General features: G+C 40.4%; 1 protein-coding gene and 1 long non-coding RNA gene across 3 annotated transcripts in view; both read left to right on the top strand.

The window, feature by feature from the left end:
* The first annotated feature begins 250 nt into the window (after window positions 1–250).
* Window positions 251–24,971, top strand: part of spock1 (SPARC (osteonectin), cwcv and kazal like domains proteoglycan 1) — a 126,537-nt gene continuing 101,816 nt past the window's right edge. The window contains exons 1-2 of one of the 2 annotated variants that reach the window (XM_086313661.1): window positions 251–408; window positions 909–1,043. In XM_086313661.1, coding sequence (XP_086169787.1) covers window positions 912–1,043 — 132 coding nt within the window. In that variant the 5' untranslated portion in view covers window positions 251–408; window positions 909–911. The remainder of the gene's footprint in view (window positions 409–908; window positions 1,044–24,971) is intronic. The other variant, XM_086313671.1, reaches the window with a different exon arrangement.
* Window positions 5,416–8,185, top strand: LOC147337998 (uncharacterized). Its single transcript, XR_015125008.1, has 4 exons — window positions 5,416–5,716; window positions 6,121–6,199; window positions 6,578–6,663; window positions 7,427–8,185. It is a non-coding gene; the product is annotated as an uncharacterized LOC147337998 (long non-coding RNA).

The raw sequence follows: 24,971 nt of genomic DNA, 5'->3' as shown, positions 1-24,971 counted from the left end.
ACTGCTCAGTTGTGGCTTATGTAATATAATTGTATTAACTACGGGGACACGAGTTCGAATTCCACAACAAATGCGCGGGACTGACAAGAAATTTGTGTTTGTAATGTACACCCAAACAGCGCTTTGACGTGCCTCCCAAATGCTGCCTGCGCTCTACTGTGAACACAGGAAAAAAATCCCCTGATGAAAATCAATGACACGGTTAGTGGGAGAGAGAGAGAGGGAGAGAGAGAGAGAGGAGGCGGTGTCTCCTGACAGAGGAGGAGGAGAAAGCGCCCGGTCCTCTAGTCCTCGCTGCTCGCTTTTGCCGTCAATCCCACAAGCAGTCGGGTTCTACCGGAGTGTGCCCGGGGCTGTGGACTTATTTTACCCCGGGAATCAGAAGTGGACACCAACGAACTATTCCAGGTGGGCAGTTCACTGCGTCGCGTCGCTGGTGTGAATTTGAAAAGAAATCTAAATTTGAAGTGATATTGAGAGAAAGCAGCTGAAAGCCAAGACAAAGGTCCGTGAGGGCAGCAATTGTGTTGACGCCGATAATTGCTTTTTTTTTTTCCTTTTCTGTTTTTTAATTAGCGGATGGGAAGCTCGCGAGCTAATGTTACGCTGTGCCCAATCTGCCGCGGTAACAACTCTCCAGTGTTTATAATCCGATTAGATGGAGCCTCAGCAGTTTGATGAAATGATCACTCTGCACCCCGTGCAGTCTTTCAGTGGGGGTCCGTTTGTTGCTTCATTGTGACATTCTGACCCATGATGCGTCACAGCGTGAGAGTTGTGTGTTCTCTAAAGTGCTCCATCTCACTTCATCTACACTTTGCAGCATCCTCCGCTCCCCATGTGTTTTCTCACTCTTTTCTTACCCCCGCCTCTCTCCTCTCTCTCTTCTCTTCTGTGTTTCCTTTCAGAAGATGTTCTTCTTTCTGCTACCTGTCGTGGCTCTCTTGCTGAGCAGAGAAACGGTGGTCTCCGCTAACAATAATGAGAAATGGCTGGGAACCGTGGCTCAGTATAAGGACAGATCCTGGAACAGATTCAGAGATGTGAGTTGCTCTGAGAAACACAACATCTAGCCAAAAGCGGCGTTTTAATTAGCTTCAATGCGAATCTTTTCATGTGTTTGTGTTTATCTGTTTGGATTTGTGTGTGTGTGAGAGAGAGAGAGCACACTGCACCCTTGATACACCCTGTGAGTACTTGAGCACTTGCCAGCAGGCATAATCCACCTTGTAGAAACTCAGCAGGTTCAAACCCCGGCTGAAAGCCAATCAGACTTATCGACAGACATTGCACTTCTGTACATGATGGGGAAGAATTCTTGCCAGCTTTTGCTTTGATTGATTGAACGATATTGCTACTGAACTGCCTTTTTTCTTCTTCTGGTAATGCTGTCACAAACTCATAGGGTGTCATTCTGTTATATAGGGCTTTCATTAACAATAATTAATCTCAGTTTTCATTGGGATCAGAAGACATGGGCGTGTGCTATGTGATTTTAACATACAAAACACCTTTGCAGTTAATGTTTATTTATTTATTTTTTATCCATAAGCCTTTTCTGTTTAACCTAAAACAATATTAATGTTTAATGCAAACTTTATGTAGCAGCTATTTTATGCAGAGGTATGTGTGTTCTTAAGCTGTGCACATAAACGGTGAACCGAAGGGGCATGTTTCCTGAAGGGTAAGGTGAAAATCCTGGATAGTATTCTCATTTCATGGAAGACAAAGCCATAAAAATGTGCAGTCTTTGGTTCGAATCACATCTTCAACACAGACCTGAAAATAAATGTTTGCAGTGTTTTCTGACAGCATGAATTTACCAGCTTTAAAGCTGCTAAAACAGATATTAAAGTGTATCCAATGCACCTTAACTATAACCTGCCGTGTTCCTACTGTATTGGGACTCTGTCTTGATCTTCTATCAACTCTGCATGATCAAACAGTTCTAAAGCGTCCTATTATTGGAAAATGCTTGGCCTCCATCTCTATGTGTGTAACACAGCTGTCTGCTGGGGGAGCCCTAAATGGGTTAAGATACCTCTCAAGCAATCTTTAATAATTTAAGTGAGAATAAATCTGGATACCCAGACGTCTTGATGCATGACACGTGTTCTTCAAATAATTAGGAAAAGCCTGTGCTCTTCTTTAAGTATTTTGAGATGCAAACTCTTCCACCAATGTTTTAGGTTTGGCCTAATGTGAACTAACACACATCACCAGACCAATAGTAACAGCAGTGTTGCCATACTCTTAACATCATGATGCGCTTTTCTGCAATCCCCAGAGATTTCAGCAGACAGAGGGGTAACTTTGGCCTTATTAGAGCTGGCCTTCCCCACATAGTACTGTTACCGTGATGTGAGAGGTGGTCATTGCAGTATACATTCAGTTTGAGCTCTACTACCTGCAGTGTGTGTGTGTATGTCCACTTTATTCCACTCTCTGGTCTCCTGTGCAAATGAGAGTCATTAACAGGAAACTGTCAGTGGAGAGCTGAGGACAGGAGACGAAAAGGAGGAAAAGGAGGGGAAATGAGGAGCAAATATATAGGGGGGAAAGGCTGCGACATTTACTGTACGTTTAATATTTCAAGCAGTGCAACTAACCAAATGAGGGAGCTGCTGTAGTGTTTACATGTGTCTTTGTGTCCCTGTGTGTGAGTGTACTGTCACACCTATCATGTTGGGAAACCTGCTGGTTGCGATTTGTCCAACTGTGTCTTCTTTCCTTCACAATTTATTCCTAGTGATTTCTCTCCTCCTGTGTCTGGCACCAAACTCTTTAATATCACAGCCAGTAAGAAGACTGCTCTGTATGAATCAGTTTCAAACTATAAAACAACTGTCTAAATTTGATGACTGCGGAAATTGTGATCTTCAGGGACAGTACTAGGGTTGGGCAATAAATCAGATTTTATTTTCAGCTATATGTTTGAGCTTCAATAGGTCCTAGCAACTATGAAAACAAAATAACATAGATGACATTGTGCCACAATCCATTTTGCTATGATGCTCTAGTTTTGTCTTGTGTTATAAATTAGCACATCCCTCTTTTTACAGCAGTGGCTTTTACAGCGCCTTTACAGCATAACGTTCCCAGTCAGGCTCAAATGTTTTATCTAGCTTTTATTTTTCTAGTTATTTTATACTGTTACCAGCAACTTTATTAGGTACACGTGTTTAGCTAATATTTCAAATATCTAATCACCCAATTATATTGCAGCAACTCAGTTCATTTAGGGATGTAAGCATTGTTAAGATAACTTTTTGAAGCTCAAACCAAGCATCAAAATGGGGAAGAAAAGTGATTTAAGTGGCTTTGAATGTGACATGGTTGTTGAAGCCAGATGGGTTGGTCTGAGTATTTCAAAAACTGCTAATCTGCTGGGATTTTCCCATGCAAACATTATTAGGGTTCACAGAGAAAGGTCCAAAAAAGAGAAAATATTGAGTGAGAGGTAGTTCTCTGAGCAAAAATGCCTTGTTGATGTTAGAGGCCAGAAGAGCATGGCCAGATGCTTTTAGGCTCATGGGAAGGCAAGAGTACCTCAAATAACCACTCATTACAACCAAGGCATATGCAGAAGACTATGCAGAGTAGTCTGTAGTATTACTGAGCTACAGCAGCAGTCAGCTAAGAACTGGAAACCCAGGCTGCAATTCTTCCGGCCGTACCACCTGGAGTAGGGCTGCTCAATTAATCGAATTTTAATCACGATTACGATCTGGGCTTTCAACGATCATTAAAAATGACTGAGCCGATTATTAGCCCCTCCCTCATTTATCTGCGACACCTTAAAGGCCGGTCCGTGAAAATATTGTCGGGCATAAACCGGTCCGTTGCGCAAAAAAGGTTGGAGACCGCTGATTAAGAGGACCCGAGGGAAGCTCGGAAAGCTAAGCAGAAGTTATTTGGAGAGGAGAGTGACTGCTGTTGGTTGAAAAGAGAGGTAAAAAAAACTTCAGTGGTGTTGCACACTATTTTATATTATTTTTTAAAGTCATTATTCAATACATTGTTATTGTTAACCCTTTAAAGCCGGTCAGAGCAGCACGCTCCGTTTTGTGTAACTATTTTTAAATCCCTGTAGAACCTGGACCGTGTAAGCTAGCGCAATAATTTATTTTGCATATGAAACCGGAGGAGTTGTACTTACATCTTATGCCATCAGCTTGTCCTCGGTCACGGTTTTCTTCCACATATAGCTTTGCAAAAATTGCATAAAAAGCGCTTGCAGGAACAAAAACATAATATTCCAGAAACACGCTTTGCCGATCCGATCAGCTGTTCGTAACACTTCCCACAGTTAAACAGACTCAGCGCGAACTGTCACATGTCCGCCATTTCCTGCCCGAAACCGGAAGTGACGTCATTTTCGCGGAAAATGTAGTTTTTTACTTGTAGGCCTTAAAAGCCTATACTGGTCATGTTTGACTTTTCTGAATAGTTTCTGGGATGCTTAGAACTCGAATTGCACAGCTGGAAATAGTTTATTTTGATGCACCAGCTGTTTTCTTTGCAAATTTGCATCATAGGATTGTTTTTTCGTTTTTCCTGCAGTACATAAAAATTGGTGTATCTCCAAAATAAAACTATGAAGACACTCAAAATAAATTTCCTGTTGTTGTAAACTATTTTTTGCAACTTTTTTGTATTTAAAGTTTTGAGGGATAAACCTCTTAAATTTCTCCAAGTAGAAATATATGTAAAAAACAAAACAAAAACGATTTTCAATTTTTTTGTAGTTTATTGCACTTTTTTGCAATTAATGTAGTTACTATGGACTTAATGCATACATATTATTAAAATATGGGCTATAACAGTTGTATAGCAACTTGAAATGCTCCCACAAATGGCACTACAACATGTAAAAAAATAATATAAGCTCTGGTGGACTTGGTTCTATGGTAGGTCTTAAAGGGTTAAATAAATATCGTCAAATAATCGAGATCTCAATTTCAGTGAAAATAATCGTGATTATCATTTTTGCCATAATCGAGCAGTCCTAACCTGGAGTATGCCTGATCTCATCTGATCTCGGAAGTTTAATAGGGTCAGTCCTAGTTAGTGCTTGAATGAGAGACTGCCTGGGAATACCAGGTGTTCTAAGCTTGTGGTGGCTCAGGAGGCAGAGCAGTTCAAATACTAATCAGAAGGTTGGTAGTTTAACTGAGTATTGTTGCTGACCATGGTCACCCCTTCATGACCACAGTGCACCACCATCTTCTGATGGCTGCTCAAAGCTCAAATCATCTCACACTTTACCCAAAATGGCCCCGACAGTCACTTGAACTTTGGGATGTGGTGGAGTGGGAGATTCACATCATGGGCGGACATCTGACAAATCTGCAGCAACTGTGTAATGCCAGAAAGTCAATATGGACCAGAATCTCTGCACTGTAAACCCCAACAGTCTACCTGACTTATAAAGTTTGTGGATATAACAATTAAAATTCCTCACAAAGTTGAAACAACTTAAAACTTTTCTGTTCGGTTAACGATTCAAACAGTTATAATTGTACATGGCTTAGAAGTTAAGAGTAAATACTGCTTTCTTAATTATGATTTTTGAGTAAATGTTTTTTTCCGAGCTCCGCATGTGGACGTCATGACGTCATGACGTCTTCTCTCTAACCTGAACGACGTTGACAGAAAATTCTGTTCAATATGGCTGCCCTTCTCGAGCGACTGGAGAACACATTTGGAGAAACTTGTAAGTAAAACGGAACCTTCGTTATGTTTATTTTTTCCGTAAAAAAGCAAGTATATTAATATGTTGCAGCCAATAACTTGTTTTCGAATGCGCTGTTGTGTTAAAAAGCACAGACCCAGGTGGTGAATAGTTGTTCGCGGTTGTTCGCGCTCTTTTTCAAACATAGATTATGTCGTCAGTTTTACAGTTTTAACCGATTAAAACACAACGCAAGAAAGTTGGCGTTTTTACAACAGCAGCCTCATTGTTCGGCAGGTTTTTGTTTTTTTTTCTTCTCATTAGCATCATTCAAAAGTGACTTAGCTAGCAGTGGCAACTTCTATCTAAAACAATTGAAATATAGCAAGGTGTTGTATATTTAGTGTGCTGATAAGGTTTTCAATATTTTTATTTTTTCTTCCAAGGCTGAAGGCCAAAGACAAAAAGACAGAAGAAAAAAAAATTCAGACTGCAATTAATTTCAGGTGGAGACAGTAAACACAGGTGAGTTGAAAGATCTATTGAAGAAACCATTCATTAAGTCCCTTAAGGTGAAGATTTCATATATTGATAATGATAAAATTAACACAAATTAAAAGTTTCACTGATAAACACACAATTTTTCCTTGCTTTGAACCCCATGTTCTATATAGATCACAGCTCTGATCTGGAGAACACTATTTTAAAATACTGTGTAGGGTTTTTGTCAAATGATTAAGAAACATACTCTCTGTCACAAGAGACAGAAAGGTTGTGTCTTAAAAGAAAAGTCTCCAAAATTTAGTAGAGTCTGATGTCATGCAGTTTCATAAACATGTATTCTCCCCAAAGAATGACACCTGAAAACTTTGCGTTAAATGAACTTTTCTTTTCCCTTTTTAGGAGGCGCCTGATATCAACGTGAAACGCACTGCAGTACTTCGTGCCCTTCCTGTATACCTGCGGGAGGATTCTTTTAGACATGTAATGTAAGTGTATTTTTGCATTACTTAAATTCTGCCAGTAAGATAAAATGCTATGGATTTTTTTAAATACAATTTAATACCCTAGCAGCTACCAAATTGTACAAACAAAATACCCTCTCTGTAGAAAACCCACACACACACAGGTCAGGAGCAGGGCACAGGCGTATCACAGCACTATGGCTATGCTGCAGGTGGCCCAAAAACCAGGCTGAAGTCAAGATTTAGTTTCTTTTTGAGATAAAGTCATGAAATAAAAAATTACTTTTTTTTTTTAGAAAAATAATAAAAATACAAATTATGTAATGCAAGAAGCTAACACGTTAATGTACATTTTTCAAAAAAAGTAGAGTACCCTAACTCGTTACAAAGTAACCCACTACACTGCTGAATGTTTTGCTAGATTACAGGTCATGCTTGTCACATTCTCTCAAACCAACCTTACTTATTTAATTGGGGCGATCGTGGCTCAAGAGTTGGGAGTTCGCCTTGTAATCAGAGGGTTGCCGGTTCGAGCCCTGGCTCCGACAGTCTCGGTCGTTGTGTCCTTGTGCAAGACACTTCACCCGTTGCCTACTGGTGGTGGTCAGAGGGCCCGCTGGTGCCAGTGTCCGGCAGCCTCGCCTCTGTCAGTGCGCCCCAGGGTGGCTGTGGCTACAATGTAGCTGCCATCACCAGTGTGTGAATGGGTGTGAATGTCTGGATGACTGAATGTGTAAAGCGCTATACAAATACAGGCCATTTACCATTGATACTGTGTCTATTCCAGGCGGACGCATTGGATGAGTCGACCCTCATTGACACTCCAGTTGCCCTTCTCACAGTGGTTACCGACGGCGCTTCCCAGTCCAGTCCATTTTACTTCCTCAAGCATGGCTGTTTTGGTGAAAGGCGACTAGGTGATGCGTGATATTCCCAGATTTGCAAATGCATTTGCTTTATTGTTTGGCTTGATCTATGCTCTGCATTTAGACTACCCCAGGAAGCTGGTTCACACATTTGCCTTAGTCCAAAATATCTTCATGGGGCTTGATGACGGCAAACCCCTGAAACCCCTGCCTACATGCTGTTAAGGAATATAAGGCAATGTTTGTCAGGACACGCACTCTGTTACTGAGCACTTTGTTTGAAGCACTTTAAGCACTTTAAGTTTACTACAGGCTTTGGGTGGATTTAACTCCATCAGTTTACCTAATTTTCCTATACTTGACTGCCTTATCTGGTTATTTGGAAGCTGATCGTCTTTGTACCCATTTTAAAAAATTGTTTTTCATTTCTATTTAAAAAAAAGTGATTAGTATTTGACTTTTTGTTTTGCATTTTTGTGTATTTTGAGAAAGATGCAATTAGGACTGATGTCGTCCTTTGTGAGTTTATAAAAAGATAAATGTTCTACACAGAATTTATAATGCTCACTTTATGGTGCCGATGTCCATGTTAGTTGTTTTATAAAAACATTTGTGATGTTTTTAAATTTTCATGAAAAAATGTTAAATAAACAAAATGTAAAGTAACTGAATTTCCGTACTTTTTTTTTTTTTAGTAGTCTACACTCACAACATAAATATCTTTTAATTAATAATCAGATAATTTGAGTTTAGGTTGTAATATAATTGCATTGTGTTGCATCAAAATAATAAACTACAAGAAACACAAAAATATTGAAATTAAAGTATACAGTCTTTGAGTAAAGCTCAATTAATAAAATATAAAATATAATTTAAAATTTTTAGGTTAACAATAAATACAAATTTTGAGTACCCCATACTTAGAAGATATGAGTTTTTGTACTTAAATCTTTTGAGGTAATCAGTTTCCACAAAAGTTTTAAGTTCAGTCAACTTGTTCGGGTTTACAGTGTGATGAATGCTTCCAGCATCTTGTTGAATCAATTCAAAGACATTTAAAGTTTGAAAAATTCACATTTTTCCCAAATCAATGAACAATCACGTTGCACAATCTTAATTTCATCAGAGTAATTGTGATTGTGATTAATTTTACCATAACTACTTGGTCCTAGACAACAATTAAGTGATCTAAGGAGACTTAACACTGTGAAAAAATGTTTGGCATAATCATCAGTCTTAAATGATAGTCTTAAATTAAACTGTGTGTCATGTATGTAATTATTTTATTTAAGTCTTTAGTAAGAACAAGGACCCCAGCCATAGCACTGCAATCCCACAGTGTGACTGCTGCTATGAATCATGTTTACAACCCAGGTAATTAAAACACAGATTGATATGATTCCAGTTCACTCCCCCCCCCCCCCCCCCTTTTCTTCTCAACCATGACTCCATGGTTTCTCCATTTTCCCCTCATGGTTTTTTTAATTTGGGGTGGGGTGGACGCAGTATGTCAACAACATGTTGAATGTTAAGCTGATGATCTGGCGCTGTCTTAATCATCTGACATTCCTCAGAGCTGATATAGTGTGGAAGGAAGATGATGTGCAGATTGTAACATGAAAAAAAAAACCTGCCTGTCCTTGTAGTGAGTAATATAACAAATATTTTACATTATTTAAAAACATAATTATTAAAAACAAAAGATGATTATTCTCTACAGGATGGCACTTGGAAAATTATCATATCACAGTGAAAGCAGATGGTAAGCGAAGTATATCAAGAATAATTATTTTATTGTGAACAGTAGAACCCAACAGTACTGGATTTTGGGGAGTTGATGCTCATACTGAAAATATATTGCTATAATGACCAATATTCTTCTACTGTTCGTCTGACATACATTCTGGTACATTTGCTGCAGTCATTAATGACAGTATTGGAGTCGCTCTGCAGGGAAAACTATGATGATGGTGATGGTGACACCGTTTATAATTTAACCCAAGCACCTTTTCTGTAAAACATCTCTACCAGACAGCATAGCTGCCAATACCAATATATCTCTAATAGGCTGATATCAGCTAACAGATGTATTAGCTGCACTCTGAAAATATATCTCAAGGTTTAATAGCCTTGCTGGAAAAAGTTTAGTGTATAACAATGAGTATCAGCTATAAATTATCCCGATCCTTATATTTTCCAATTTAATTTTATCACCACTTATTAATCTTGTGAACAATTTCTTTTTATAGCAGTACGTCAGTCTCTCTATCAGTTCTTTGCTCTTTCATCAATTCTTATTGAGTGATGAAGTCAACATTTTTCTTCCAAGCTTCTCCATTTCTGTCATTTTCTCCCTCTGTCTGCAGAGCAGCGAATGACCCTGTGCTTCCTCAACCATAGCCCTTCCTATCTCCCCCTTTCTCTTCCCCTGGCCTTACCCATGACTCCTCCTCTCTTCTGTTCTCCTCTGCCTGCCATGTTTCACTCTGCATCCCTGTTGATGAGCCACTTGCTCCTTCTGCATAATGCATGAGTGTCCATTTCTTGGCAGAGCTGGTGCAATAGTTAAATAGTCAATGTCCAGGTGGCTTATCTTAAAAAAAAAAAAAAAAGGAACACGGGATTTGATTTATTCAATTGCTTAGTCACATTACTAACTGAGGTCTAACGTGTAGGGAGATAAGTGTGCTGCAGATTAATCTAGTCCTCCTTTTGTTAAATGACATGCGGTAGAAAAATAATTGTGTTTCTTACCAGCACAGTTTGACATTTTAATAGCATTTTTCTCAATCAATAGTAGCTCCAGTGTCTTTGTTCCTTAGTTGCATTCATGATGCAAACGTTAATTTATGCTGTTTATGCAGACAACAGAACATGTTTGTGGAATAAATGGCATGCAATGTTCAGAATGAAGTCTGTAGAAAGACTTGCTGCCAGAGCTAGTTCAAATACTCACAATATTGTGATTAGCTGTCTTGTGAAAAATTGCTTTAATTTGTTGAAGATGTGGTTCAGCTTGCTAGAGGACACCTAAATGTTCTCGACCAATTAAATTGTTTATTAATCCTTAAATTTGCTAAACCTCCTTTGTTGCACTTTTGCCAAACGACTTGTTGTTGTTGTTTATGCCAACAGTAGCCTTTTTGAGTTGTCCTGAGGTTGCAATCACCATAAGATCTTATGCAAATAAACTATAGCTGCAGAGAATATACACACATTTGTATGCAGCACAGGGTTCAACTGTGTTTCTGTTTCAGACAGGGTCAACTTTGTTGTAAGCCTGCAGCTGCCTTCTGTTGTTGGCTACATCAAAGTATTCTGGTCAGGACAAAAGTGAATATGAGAGGTCCAGCTGGAGCAGTGGTAGAATTAGTAGCAGCAAAAACTGCAAACCTTACTAACCAATCCAAACCTAGTGACAGAGATGATGCCACAGAGCATCAAAGAGCAACCCCGCTGATTTCCTGGAGCGGAGGCACCAATATTCACACTTCCATCACACTGGTGGCACATATTCATCCACTCTATCTCTCCTCAGACGCTTATCTCAAGTGTTGTCAATAGACACATTTTTAGCAGATAATTATGGTCCTTCATTTTTTTCTAAATCATTTGGCTAATTACAGCAGCGTTCACCTTGTTGACCACAATCTTAGATGCCCTCTGCAGGGAATAGAGGTAATAATGTAGGATAATCTATTTATAACATTTCATAAAATAGTGCAATTGGAGATATACAATGCAACTGAAAAGATCCTTTTATAATCAAATTTTATAGAATATTGAAAGCTATCAACAAACAGTGTGTACATTGTTGGGCTGGCTGGTTTGGGTCAGTTCTGCTATTCTGGATTAAGACAGTCTATCACAGGTGGATTTTATTGGTTATTGGTTAGTTTATATTGAAATAAATGTACTCTAAGCATTACAGCTGAAGAGCCTTTTTATATTGTGAGCATGAGCTTAGTTGATCTGAAATGAAACATCAGTGCATGAGCGTAGAGATCCCCAGATGGCAGAATGAGAGATTGTTGAAAGAACTGGAAAAAATAAGGCATTCTGCAGCAAAAACTCAACAGCTGCTTAGTTTACTCATATGTCATCTTCTGCTGATGGGTGACTTGCAAGACCTTATGGCTTATTAGCAGAAAGCATTAAGTTGAGTGCAACAAAAAAATGGTTAGATGGCTGTGTTGACGTCACAGTTTACGTGAGCAAAGACTATCATGGCAAGCATACCTGTGGCATTAGTCATCTCTGACAGCACACCACAGACTTTTCTGCACTGTCACTAGGAAACAAAGACACCAACTGCAACTGTGTCCTCCAAGCAGACTAGAAAATAACATCTGAAAGAACACATGTTCAGAGTGCCTATAGTTGCCTGCATTCATGGCCACAAGTCACTATAGACACTTATAGTGGAAAGTAAAAAAGCCCCTTAGCTTTCAATACAACCCCTGCTAGCATGCTATAGGTAATGTACAACAACTTTTTGACTGACAAAAAGTTCTGGTTATAGATTTAAAAATGCCATCTTGTACAGGAAGTATGTTGACATAGACTTCTTAACTTTTAGACTTGTGGGACAAACCTGGGGAATGCATACTGATCTGAAAATTTGGTTCATGCATGAATATACTTGGAGTTACATCTCAACCGTGTCATCTTCTCTCACCATTTCTTCTGGCTTTTTTTCCTGACAGAATAAAAGCTGTCATTTCTATTCTGGAATCTTTTATACTAAAGAGGTAAAAAGAAAAACGTTTTCAATTTTCTGAGCCTGTTGTTTGTTTCTTTTCTAAAGGAGGCTTTTTTACTAGCTGTCCACTTCCACTATTTTCATTCCTTTCAGAGTGAGATCCTGTCTACCACCCTGCAGGGTGTGCTGTCAGGTTTACAGAAATCCAATAAGTCGAATTTATGAGGGACATTGGATGTCTGCTGTGTATTACCTCATGTATTTGTGTAAATGCATTCCGTCTTCAGACTGTCTATTCATTAGTCGGTGTATGGAGAGACATGATGAACACCTGTGTATGTGCTTGTGTAGGTGCCCTGTAATTTAAACATGAGAGCCACCTGTCTCAGCTCATTCTCACAATGAGAATTAAATGCCATCCGTATTCTGTTTTCCAAGATGCCAGCATTTTCGGGACTGTCAGTCAAAGATCCCGCCTGTGGCGTAGTTTTGTCTGCAACAGAAGCACCTGAAGAGTTATTATCATTTATTAAATTCACAAATGGTTTGTTTGGTAGCTTGTTTTACATGTTTTGTCCTTTGGCATTTATGGAGGAAAGGATTTTGCTGAGCATGCATTTTTTTTTTGTTCCACACACTGCTTCACAGTCAACACATTTATACCTGGATGCTCCCCTCTGAATCCAAATTAAATGGTATTGGTCGGTGTGTCTGGGTTTGTGCAGGCCTGTATATGCATGTGCTCTGATTGGTCGGTTGCACAGCCAAGGGGGAGGGGTAGGGAGGTTTAGAGAGGTAGCTTAGAAAAGACGAACCCCTGGAGTCACCTTCACCTTCCCCCCCTCTCTCTCTCTCTGACACACACACACACACACACACACACACACACACACACACACACACACACACACACACACACACACACACACACACACAAACATACATAAATCCTGAGTGTATTCTCCCCAGCAGACATACAGTATTTCTGTCAATTAAGCAAAGACTTGCCTGAACACCTTTCATTCTTTCTTATCTCCCCCTCTGCTCTGCCCTCCATTTCTCTTTCTCCTACTCAGCTGCTTCTATACCTTCTCTTCATGCATTTCATTATCCTCTCTTCTCTCTCTCTCTCCTGGCTCATCCCATTTTCTTTTTTACATTCCACTAATTCCCGATGAAACAGTGCCCTTCAAAATAAACCCCCGCTGTCTCTCATGCTTTCTGCTCCTTTCAACCCATGATTTTTTTTCCATGCTCTACTTCTGTGTGAATATTTTTCACTTTGAGCCATTGATGTCAAATGAGAACATTCTGATTCTAATCTCTGTTCTAAAGGACTGTGGTTGTGTGCATTTCTTTATGTGTTCTAGTACCTCTTCAAACTAAAGTTTCCATGTGTCTGTCTTGCTGATGTTTCTGCCTGTGTGTACTGACACACAAACACATGATCCCATCCACCCCGAGGCTTTTGGTGAGATCAATTATTCAATTCACAGGGCAGGGTAACCTGGATTGGAGCCTTGATCTAATCAATAAGAGTGAAAAATACAGGAACACACAAACACACACACACACACACACACACACACACACCATGCATACATAGTCAGCTGAGGGCAGTTCGGTCACAGGAAAGACAAAGGTCACTGTCCCTTATGACCAGGACACACTGATTGTGAAGTGTGGGTGTGTGCACACATGTGTGTACACTCAATACTGGAGTGTACAACAGAGAGATAGACAAAGCAGGGGAGATAAAGGACTGGCCGTAATTTTGGCTACAGACCAGAGAGGGGAAATAGAAAAAAGAGAGAGAGATGCTAGGAGAAGAGAGGAAGAGGAGGAGCTTTAATGTGAAGCCTATGAGCACCGGCAGAACAGATGGACAAACATGGAAGGATAGGAGAAATGTGGAATCGATCATCTATGTGTGTGTGTGTGTGTGTGTGTGTGTGTGTGTGTGTGTGTGTGTGTGTGTGTGTGTGTGTGTGCACGTGTGCGTGTGTTTCAGTCAGCTTTGTTACGGCAGCCCCTCCAAGCTCCATTCTTTCTCTGTGGGGATTGTCTTTCTGTTGGTCTATTTGGTGCAGATATGAAGGTCTCCTGCTAAGCTGTTGATTCTTTTGAAGAGATGCTGTCTGGTTAGTCTGCATCTCTCTAAAGATTTACCTAGACAGACTACTGCTAGACCATGGAAAAAACACAACAAAAAACTGTAATGCCACCAGATCTACATTTAGATCTATTCCTTTAAGCAATATATTAGAAAACTTGCATTTAGAACCCTTATCCTTGGTACCATTGTAATAGATGAGGTAATAATGAGTTATTACATTGCCACAACCGTTAAATGTGTCTAGTTATATATGCAAACAGATTGTAGAACTTTTCCACTAAGTGCCAAAAATGTAATGAAATTTCCTTCACAAGCATTAGCTAGCAATATAATCATTTAAAAAAAATCTCACAGGCTAGAGACTTTGATTCACAGTCTTACCAATTCAATAATGCTTTGGGCTATGGGTATTGAGCAGGATTCCATCTAATTAATAATTCAACTAATCATTTGAGCACTACAACAGATTCAATCTACGTTCTAAATCTCTAGTGTTAACATGTGATTACAATGCATGCAGGACGTATGCATACACCTTTGAGCTGTTCCCTCCCCTCCCTTCATTTTCTTTTACCATATTTCATTTTCATTGATTTATGCCATTGTTGTTTGTTTGTTTGTTTTTATATATTAATGGTCGAGTAAAGTATAAATGTCACAGTTGTTCTTGCTGAATCTGTTGCCACTGCCATTGATGAAGCTGTCATCCTCACTGTGCACCTGTTTTTAGAGTGTGATCAGATGTCTTTTCCTCTGGGGTTTTTTTTCTCTCTCTGCATCTCTCCATACGGCAGTGTGTAAAGTGTAAAAGTAAAGTGTAAAGTGTGCGTGTTAGTCCCCATAGGGAAAAAGTTCCTCTGCATTTAACCCGTTCACCTAGTGAAGCAGTGGGCAGCCACCAGTGCAGCGCCCGGGGAGCAGTGTGTAGGGACAGCACCTTGCTCAGGGGTACCTCAGGGTAGCCGTTCAGTGGAGTCGAACCCCCGACCTTCCGATCATGGGGCCACCACTCTACCTACTGAGCTATCCCTGTTAATCTGCTTTATATATCTCTGTATTACTGTAGGGTCCTTACCATACAATTTAAAGCACATTGAGGTGACTGTTGTTGTGATTTGGTGCTATATAAATAAAATTGAATTGAATTTTGGTTATTTAATTGGTTATTTAATAGCCTTGGAATAACACACCTTTTCACCTATTAATTTGGTGTCTCTTACTTTGAGTCTAATGCAATAGTATTGTAAGAATGTATAGCTGTGCGAGGGGTGGTGCTAGACTGTATTGTTCTATTAAATACTTAGCATCTCAACATGTTGACAGTGACTGAGCTGAGCAGGTATAATGTTCATCCTCAGGGGTAGTTCAAATCTGCCCACCATAGTTAATACCCTCACTCAGTAGCTGTTGAGCTTTTTCATTCTTAAACCAAAAGTTGACAGTGTAGAACATTCAGGTAACACATAGTTTGCATGATTCATTCCTCTGGAATATTGAAAACTTCAGAACTTTTTCTGGCAGTCAAGTTGTCAAGATTTGTCTGCCTGGCTCTTGACAGACAGAAAAACTTTGAGCAGTTCTGTAGAAGGCGTCAAAAGAAAACATAATATTATAATAATTATGCAGCATGAAATCTATGTGACTGAAAAAAAGCTGCTGGACATCTGAAGAAGTAAGGGTTAATTAGAAGAAATGTGAGCATGAGGCAGAGAAAGATAATACTCACTGTTCAACTGTTTCTCCGTTATAATAATCACTTTTTGTATTGTGCAATTTTTTGCTGCCACACAATGGACCAACATTTTCTTCTCTCCACCGTCATGTAGTGAGGTATATCTTGTGATTTATAAGCCAGCTTCTTGCCATGACTGATTATAAGTGTCTTCCTTTGCTTGTTCCCCGTAATCACAGGGGTTGTTACTAAGATGATGAACGCATCGCTTTTCTCATCGTGATAACTGATGCAGATTATCATACAAACAGCACTCAAATTACACATCAGCCTCTGGAATGAATTGTTTGGCTACATATTGTGTTTTGGTAGCAGTATAATCACTTATTGTAATTCATTAGATTTTATATGCAAGTTGGCTTACCACATTTGAAAAACAAAAATAAGCCTTTCCAAACCTGAGAATCAAAATGTTGAATAAATTGTGAGAAGTCTGTTTCCGTTTTTTTTTCCTCACACCTTCGCAGTTTAGTTTTAGATCAGTGTCAGCATCTCTTCCCCACCTCTTTCACTCTTTCTCTTCTTCTCTCACTCTGATGTTTACAGTCTCTAAAACCATGTCAGATTGAATTGGTCATTATCTCGTTTTTCCCCTGAGGAAAGGGATACAGTTACTGTTTGTGTGTTAGAGCGTGTGTGTGAGTTTGAAAGATGTCTTGTCTCCTTCAATAATTCATCAGGTTTCTGCTATTGCGGCTCATGTGATGCTCGAGGGGGAGGGAGTAAAGGGGAGATACCAAGAGAGGCAGAGAGAGGAAGACGCACCGAGATCTGACAGATTTTATTTTGTGTAGCTGTAATTGATTTTCCATATCCCTTACTGTATCACTTTCTACAGCATGTTTTAAAAACTCATCATTTCCACTCAAGGTTTAGAAAACAGTATCAATTTGGTTTTCCTCCAGAAAGCAAATGTTTATTAAATTAACAGACAATATACTAAATAGAGACTTGAGATAGACTGGTGACCTATCCAGATTGTCCATTTGACAGCTTAGATAGACTTGCATCATTTCATGCTGCTTTTCTATTGATTGGCTTGTATTTGTATCAGAATTGTGGTCTCAGGGCGTGTCTGGTCACAAGAAAACAGATAAGTTTTTACTTTTGATTTATGACTGCTCATTTGGAGCCATGATTTAAGATATCACATTTCTTACACAATGGTAATCCTTTGTCTTGGTTAGCCAAAAATTGCTCGATGTGTGGTTTAAAACCAAGACTGCTTATAAACTTATCAAGTAGAAAAAGTTGAGAAATAAAGAATTCCCCCAAAATGGGCCGTAACAGAAATCATAATAAATTTGCAGTAAAACTATTATGTTATCCCAATTTTTAGATTTGGTTTACTGTAAATAGGTTGCATTTTGTGCACGTTTTTACATGTATTTTTTCCTCAAACGTGTTTCCTTGTTGAACATGTGGTTTTACTACTATCCTTGTTATCTAGCCTAAGCTTAGGCTAGACGTGCTTAATTATGTGACAATGTTGGATTCTATTTTATATTCATATACTGATGAAGTTTAAAGAAATAAAATAAGTCCCTGCAACACTTTCATTTATGATATGCAAACTCTGGGTAAATCAAAGCAATAGCGACAATTCTCTGAATTTTGAGAGGGTTATTATAGCAGATTGCTAAGTGTCTGAGAATGTTTTGATGTTACAGTTTGTTTTATTCTTACAATGTTATGCATGCAGTGATGCAGCTGAGTTTGACCCTTTTGACTCGTAGTGGTCATCTTTCATAAAACTGACACTGCATGCACTGATATGCAAGGACCAGCATACAGAGTAGAGTGTTTTAATCCAATACAGGAAAATTAGGCACATTTTCAGCATGTCCCTATCTCTAAAGGTAGTCTATTAAACATTTACAAACTATTGCATAGTTTGTGGTCACAATTTGGAACCAGAAACCATGTACCTTTATGAGTTTATTAACCTTTACCTCAGTAAGTTAAACTTTCTATTTTGTTTTCTGTATTTGTACTTTAATTACACTCTTCCATGAATATGTTTCCTTAACTGTCACTCAAATAGCACAATACCATCAACAGCACACTTTCCCTCAAGATTAGTGATGGCTGTGGTTCAGGACGTAGAGTTGGAAAGTTAGTGGTTCAAACCCTTGCTTTTGTGAAACTTCCTTGGGCAAGAAATTGAAATGCCAGGTCCCCTTGATCATCTGGATGTTAAGCTATAAGCATTTAGGTGTAGAAAAAGGCACCCTGTATGTATTTGTTAATGAGGCTTATGGTGAAAAAGAGCTTTGAGCACTTAAATTGAGTACAAAAGCACATAATAGTTCAGGCTTTTTCTTCAATAAGACTTTGTTATGTTTCCAAACATTTTTGTATTTAGTGAAACCCAGAAGGCTCTGAAAATAAGATCAAGGTTTAGAAAGACTGCAATTTTGCTTTCCGGAGTCACCAAAGTTATTACAACAGACAAAAAACAACCCATTTTGAAGCTGTGGTCATGCTGTTTTATCCAACAGTTGTAGAGATATTTCACACAAAACCACAAGAGTGGACCTGCTGGTGGCATATGGAGAAAAGTCAGCGGGATTTGTCCTCTGGGGACCGCAGGAGTCCGAAACAATTTCCCACAGCTTGTTGAGATATTGCCTGTCTTGACCAAAGCATAGGGCAAACCAATCTAGAGACGGACATGGCCATTGCCATTTCATACTATAAAGGCATATAGTAGGAAAACTGCTCCTGTACAGGATTCATTCAACTGGAATTCAGGTATTACATTTCAGCAACACAGTCTGCACCATACTCCTGCTGCGAAGTCCTAATAGAGAAGAATCCAGTTTATTGTAAGCCCTGTGTGTTGGTGGGAATCTGTGGTGGTGAGTATTTTCTGCTCTGTGTTGAGGGTCAGAAATGGCAGTTGAAATGGATAAAAACCATATTGAGCACAATAATCAAGATCTGTAACAACTCTTAAAGTTATTCCAGACATTGGAGATACTTCTAGTATGTCACTGCCAACTTTAGACCCATTTTCTGAGGCGTTACACAACCACTCTCCAATCAGATGTCACAGTGTTGTCAGAGTAACAGCTGGGCGGATGTCCTGTTTCAGGCTGACTTTCAAACCCAGAGAGACATGAGTAACCAGATTTAAGCCAGATGGTGTTTTTATGCTGTATGTTATTTAAACTTTTAATGTTGAAGATATTGACATGTGTTTGAAGGAGAAACCGCTCATTTAAAAGTCATTTGGTGAAGTTCAGTTTTTATTATTTTAAACAGTGGAGTCCTTTCATTGTTAGTTGTAGAGTTTGTGCTATTTTTTAATCTAAACCATTATTACATTAGACACTATCAGTAAAGCTACTTATGCATCAAACAGTTAATACTAAGTCTATATTTTCACCTTCTTTTGGCTTTTGATGTGTTTATTGCAAAATCTGCAAAGCAAATTTATGCACATGTTTTGTGATGTGGAATCTGATAAGGTTTGTTTTATTCATAGTTATAATCCATATAAATTACATTACACACTAGAGGATAGCATGTGCTCATACAGGGATTTGTATCACTGATTACACATTAAGCACCATTCAAAACGAAGTGTAAAATTGCTTTACAAGAACAAATGGAACACTACAGTTAATCTGACCGAAATAGATAGTGCATTAGTGCAGTTTTTATTTTGATCAGCTCAGATTGTATACATTTATGTTCTCATTTCTGTATAACGGCATTGGATGAGTAGCATTTTGCCCATCTTTAACCATGCTTTTGGATTTTTTTTCCCGGGATCTGGATGTTCCCACTTAATAAACAGTTGTGTGATGGACTTACTTTTATCATTTCCTTCACTTTGTCACCTTTGTGACACCCCTAATTCTGTATGATAGACTGACTCTGTCATGTTGCATGTGCTAACAACGGCAGTCCCAATGATCGAGCAGTTAGCTGGGGAAAGACATAGGAAGAATAGTGAAGCAAAATGGTCATATGCATTGGCTAAATAAAGGGAGATTGATTATGCGTATGTCACACTTTTGATGAGAGAGAGACAGAGTGAGATGGATGTGGGAGTGAAAATGAATACGTTTATGTATATGCGTGTTGGAGGCTGACACAAGAATTGTTTGACAGCTTTAATTAAACTCAGCTGAGTCAGGCGGCTGAGCTGCGACTTCAGTCACAATTTAATGAGCCACACACGCAGCAGCCCACACGGAATAAGGTGCATTTCTTTAAACCTCCCTCTTTTCTTCTGCCTGTCTTGTGTGTGTTTGTTTACAAAGGGAGTCCCCATTATGTGAAACATTAATTTTTAAGATGAAAACAGGGTTTAGGTTTTGGCAGGTAGTAGTTACGACTAAGGTAAGTCTTAAGAACATGATTGTAAGTCAATAAAGTTCTCTAAAGTCATGAAAAAATGGGAACAGAACTAAGCATGTGTGTGAGTGTGTACATGTATGTGAGCGCACTCCTGTGAAAGCACAAGCCTTTGGCTTATTTCCAGTGACTTCCTCGTGGATTTTCAGTTGGATAGTACGGTGTGCTCAGATGCTGCTGATCAATACGAGGAGCTTCCTTTTTTTCAAACTGACAGAAAAAAAAAATGTTCCTTTCCAGCCAGTTTTGGCAGGCATGGCTTCGCTTTGGATGGGACTTTTTTAATTGCTGCAATTAAGAGATTTGCTTTGCCAAAACCTTTTATTTGCACAGCATTAGAGCCTCACTGACATATTGGTGGTCCAATATTATCAGCTTATGTTGGCTTATCACAGATATGTTGTAACCAGCATGTATGTTAGACCAGCGGTCCCCAACCTTTTTTGCGGCACGGACCGGTTTATGCCCGACAACATTTTCACGGACCGGCCTTTAAGGTGTCGCGGATAAATACAACAAAATAAAACTAGTACCGGTACCGAAAAAAAGAAGATTTATTCATAACACACGTGAAAAGACCCAGGAAAACCGAGTTAACGATAAAAACGATAACAAAATAACGCTGAAAACCGATAAAAACCCTGAAAACCATACATTTCACACCTGAGCCTCAACTCTCGCGGCCCGGTACCAAACGACTCACGGACCGATACCGGTCCGAGGCCCGGGGGTTGGGGACCGCTGTGTTAGACGATTAGAGATGGATCTTATATAGCACTTTTCTACTTTCCCAGTGCCCTCAAACTACTTTATACAACACTATTTCTATGCACAAGTGCTTTCTATTTAACATTCAGAGAGAAACTTGGGGTTAGTAGCTTTCCTAAGGACATTTGGCATGCAGAGTGGAGTAACAAGGGATCGAACCGCCAAACTTCTAGCAGATGACCTGCTTTACCACCTGAGCTACAGCCACCCCTTATTGCTGGCATTGCTAAAAACAAACAAAAAAAAAAGCATCAGAGTTTGTCCCTTTTCACGCTGAGATCTGATATCACTAAATGATTCGGCGTAATATTTAAAATGCTGCTCATACTAGATACTACCAGAGCATTCTAGGAGCAATAGTATAGAACAACGTAACTGTAACTGGCACTGTATCAGTTGGTATACTAGGAATTGTTTAAGTTGTTAGCTTGATGTTGTTGTGTATAGCAGCTTCTTGCATGGGATCTTGTTCGCCTATTAATGTATTCTTTTAATTGATATGTTAGAGCCAAGGCAATGTTGCATAGAGCTAATAAAGCCTGTTGCAGCAGCCTATTGAAAGGCGTGTTTTTTTTTTTTGTTTTTTTTTGCCTCTCCCGTTTGGCTCTTTTGCCATCAGAATTGTTGTCTAAAGGCAAAGTAAGATGCCCAACGGATTTACTTTACCAAATTGACCATCCCAGCCTTGCCATAATGGCAAGTATAGAAAGGCGTGTTAATCAAGTGTCACTTAGTGTTACTGGTTAATGCAGGTAGTTGGAAAGAAATTGTTGGACTGTACATAAGTAATTAAGTGCACATACAGACGAACAACCACACACAGAGATATTTGGAACCTAATAGAAGATCCAATCAGGCTGACATGTGGTTTAAGTGCTCTGTTTAATGATCTTAAGTAGATTGTTTTTGAAGTATTCAACAACAGTGTACAATACTTTGATTTGCACTAGTATTAATCTACTCTTGTGTATACATGCAGATACATACACTCAGATGAAAAAGTTTATGACCCTTGCTTTTATGTGTTCTCGCTTTTATTACAGCAACTTTTCATGGTGAGAGCTTTGACATTTAAATGGAAATGGCCAGTATCAACCCACTCTGACTTTCTCTAACTGGCTGCTCAGAAAGAGAGAGTGGGTGAGAATTTCTGTGGCTCACTTCCAGTGAAAGCACTATTTATCATAATGTTTTTACCTGTATTTGTGTGTACTTGTATGTGTGTGGTATGTGTGTGCCATGTGTAGCCAAAGGGCAAGAAGGACACTGCCTGCTTTAGTTGAAATTCTGTCAATCCAACCTCTGTTGTTTCACTTTCTGGATTTCAGAAACTGTATTACTGTTAACTGTTGGATCTCTAGGGAAAACACTTTAAAGAGTTTTAATACTGATCAAAGCTGATACCCTGATTTAATTCAACCAATTAACTGATTCTATTGCTGATTCCCACTAGACTAGGTGATAACTGATTGTCATAATAATAATATTAACAACGAGTCCAAGAATGTGTCATCTGTTCCAGCCTAAACTGTAACTGTTTCTTTGTAATTGGAAAATAATTACACTGTAATACATGTATGCAGTATTACTATAAATGACACAGTATTGTTGGTAAATATTATTTCTACTGTAAATCCTTTTACATGAATAAATAACCAGTCAGTGGCTGATTCATTGTTGACTCAAATTCAAATGTAGATTCTGCCTCAGTTAACCTGAATCAATATGTATTAAGCATTAGTTAATAAGCATTAGTTAATGCACTGTTAATATGTTTATGTGTAAAAATCTTTTTGAACATTATCTGCATTAGTATTTTATATTATAATTTTTATGTAAAATGTGAATAAATCCTTGAATCGCTACCTTATCGTGGTGGAGGGGTTTCTGTGTCCCAGGGATCCCAGGGGCTATGTTGTCTGGGGGCTTTTGCCCCCTGGTAGGGTCTCCCATGGCAAACTGGCCCTGGGTGAGGGACCAGACAAAGAGCGATTCAAATGACCCTTATGAAAAGGACACCGAGGGAACAGTTTACCCTGCCCGGGATAGGGTTACCGGGGCCCCGCCCTGGAGCCAGGCCCGTGGAGGGTGCCCGAGGGCGAGCGTCTGGTGGCCGGGCCTTAGTCCATGGGGCCCGGCCGGGCACAGCCCGAAGAGGAGACATGGGCCCATCCTCCCGCAGGCCCACCACCCGCAGGAGGCGCCATAGGGGTCGGGTGCATTGTGTGCCGGGTGGCGGCCAGGAGCGGAGGCCCTGGCGGACTGACCCCCAGCTGCCAAGACTGGCAATAGGGACATGGAATGTCACATCTCTGGTGGGGAAGGAGCCTGAGTTAGTGCGTGAGGTTGAGAGGTACCGGCTAGATATAGTCGGGCTCACCTCTACGCATGGCTTGGGCTCTGGAACCAGTCTCCTGGAGAGGGGCTGGACTCTGTCTCAGTCTGGAGTTGCCCCTGGTGTGAGGCGGCGGGCTGGGGTGGGTATCCTAATATCCCCTCGGCTTGCTGCCGGTACGTTGGGGTTTTTCCCGGTGGACGAGAGGGTTTGTTCCCTGCGCCTTAGGGTCGGGGAACGGGTCCTGACTGTCATCTGCGCTTATGCGCCGAGTGGCAGTTCAGAGTACCCAGCCTTCTTAGAGTCCCTGGGGGGGGGTGCTGGAGGGTGCTCCACCTGGAGGGGCGTGATTGGGAGGAACGGCCTCCCTGATCTGAACCCGAGCGGTGCTTTGTTATTGGACTTCTGTGGTAATCACAGTTTGGCCATAACGAACACCCTGTTCGAACATAAGAGTGTCCGTAAGTGCACGTGGCACCAGGACGCTCTAGGCCGTAGGTCGATGATCGATTTTGTAATCGTATCAGCAGACCTGCGACCATATGTTCTGGACACTCGGGTAAAGAGAGGGGCTGAGCTGTCAACTGATCACCACCTGGTGGTGAGTTGGATCAGGTGGCGGGGGAGGACGCTGGACAGACCTGGTGCACCTAAACGCGTAGTGAGGGTGTGCTGGGAACGTCTAGCAGAGGCCCCAGTCCGCGAGATCTTCAACGCACACCTCCGGCCTCGAAGAGATTCTGGCAAACCGTCAGACGTCTCAGGAGGGGAAAGCGGTGCTCTACCTGCACTGTGTATAGTGCTGGCGGAGCGCTGCTGACGTCGACTGAGAAAATTGTCAGGCGGTGGAAGGAATACTTCGAGGACCTCCTTAATCCCACTGACACATCTTCCGAGGAGGAAGCAGAGTCTGGGGATGAGGGGAATGACCCGCCAATTTCTGGGGGCGAGGTCACTGAGGCAGTTAAACAACTCCTTGGTGGCAGAGCCCCTGGTGTTGATGAGGTCCGCCCCGAGTTCCTGAAGGCTCTGGACGTTGTAGGGCTGTCCTGGTTGACACGCCTCTGCAATGTTGCGTGGAGATCAGGGGCAGTACCTGTGGACTGGCAGACCGGGGTGGTGGTCCCCATCTTTAAGAAGGGGGACCGGAGGGTGTGTTCCAACTACAGGGGGATCACACTCCTCAGCCTCCCTGGGAAAGTCTATGCCAGGGTGCTGGAAAGGAGAGTTCGTCCGTTAGTCGAACCTCGGATACAGGAGGAACAATGCGGTTTTCGTCCTGGTCGCGGAACACTGGACCAGCTCTTTATCCTCTCCAGGATACTTGAGGGTGCATGGGAGGCCTCAGAATCTCATCTCTGACTTTTGCAGATGATTTGGTTCTGTTGGCTTCATCGGGTGAGGGCCTCCAGCTCGCACTGGAACGGTTCGCAGCCGAGTGTGAA

This window comes from Aulonocara sp. 'chitande type north' Nkhata Bay, linkage group LG2 (genome assembly GCF_057382095.1).
Source record: "Aulonocara sp. 'chitande type north' Nkhata Bay isolate Kocher_YH1m ecotype deep benthic linkage group LG2, A_spYH_male_GT1.1, whole genome shotgun sequence".
Lineage (NCBI taxonomy): Eukaryota > Metazoa > Chordata > Actinopteri > Cichliformes > Cichlidae > Aulonocara > Aulonocara sp. 'chitande type north' Nkhata Bay.
Note: the sequence above shows the minus strand (reverse complement) of the source record. Positions and strands in the feature narration are given on the sequence as shown.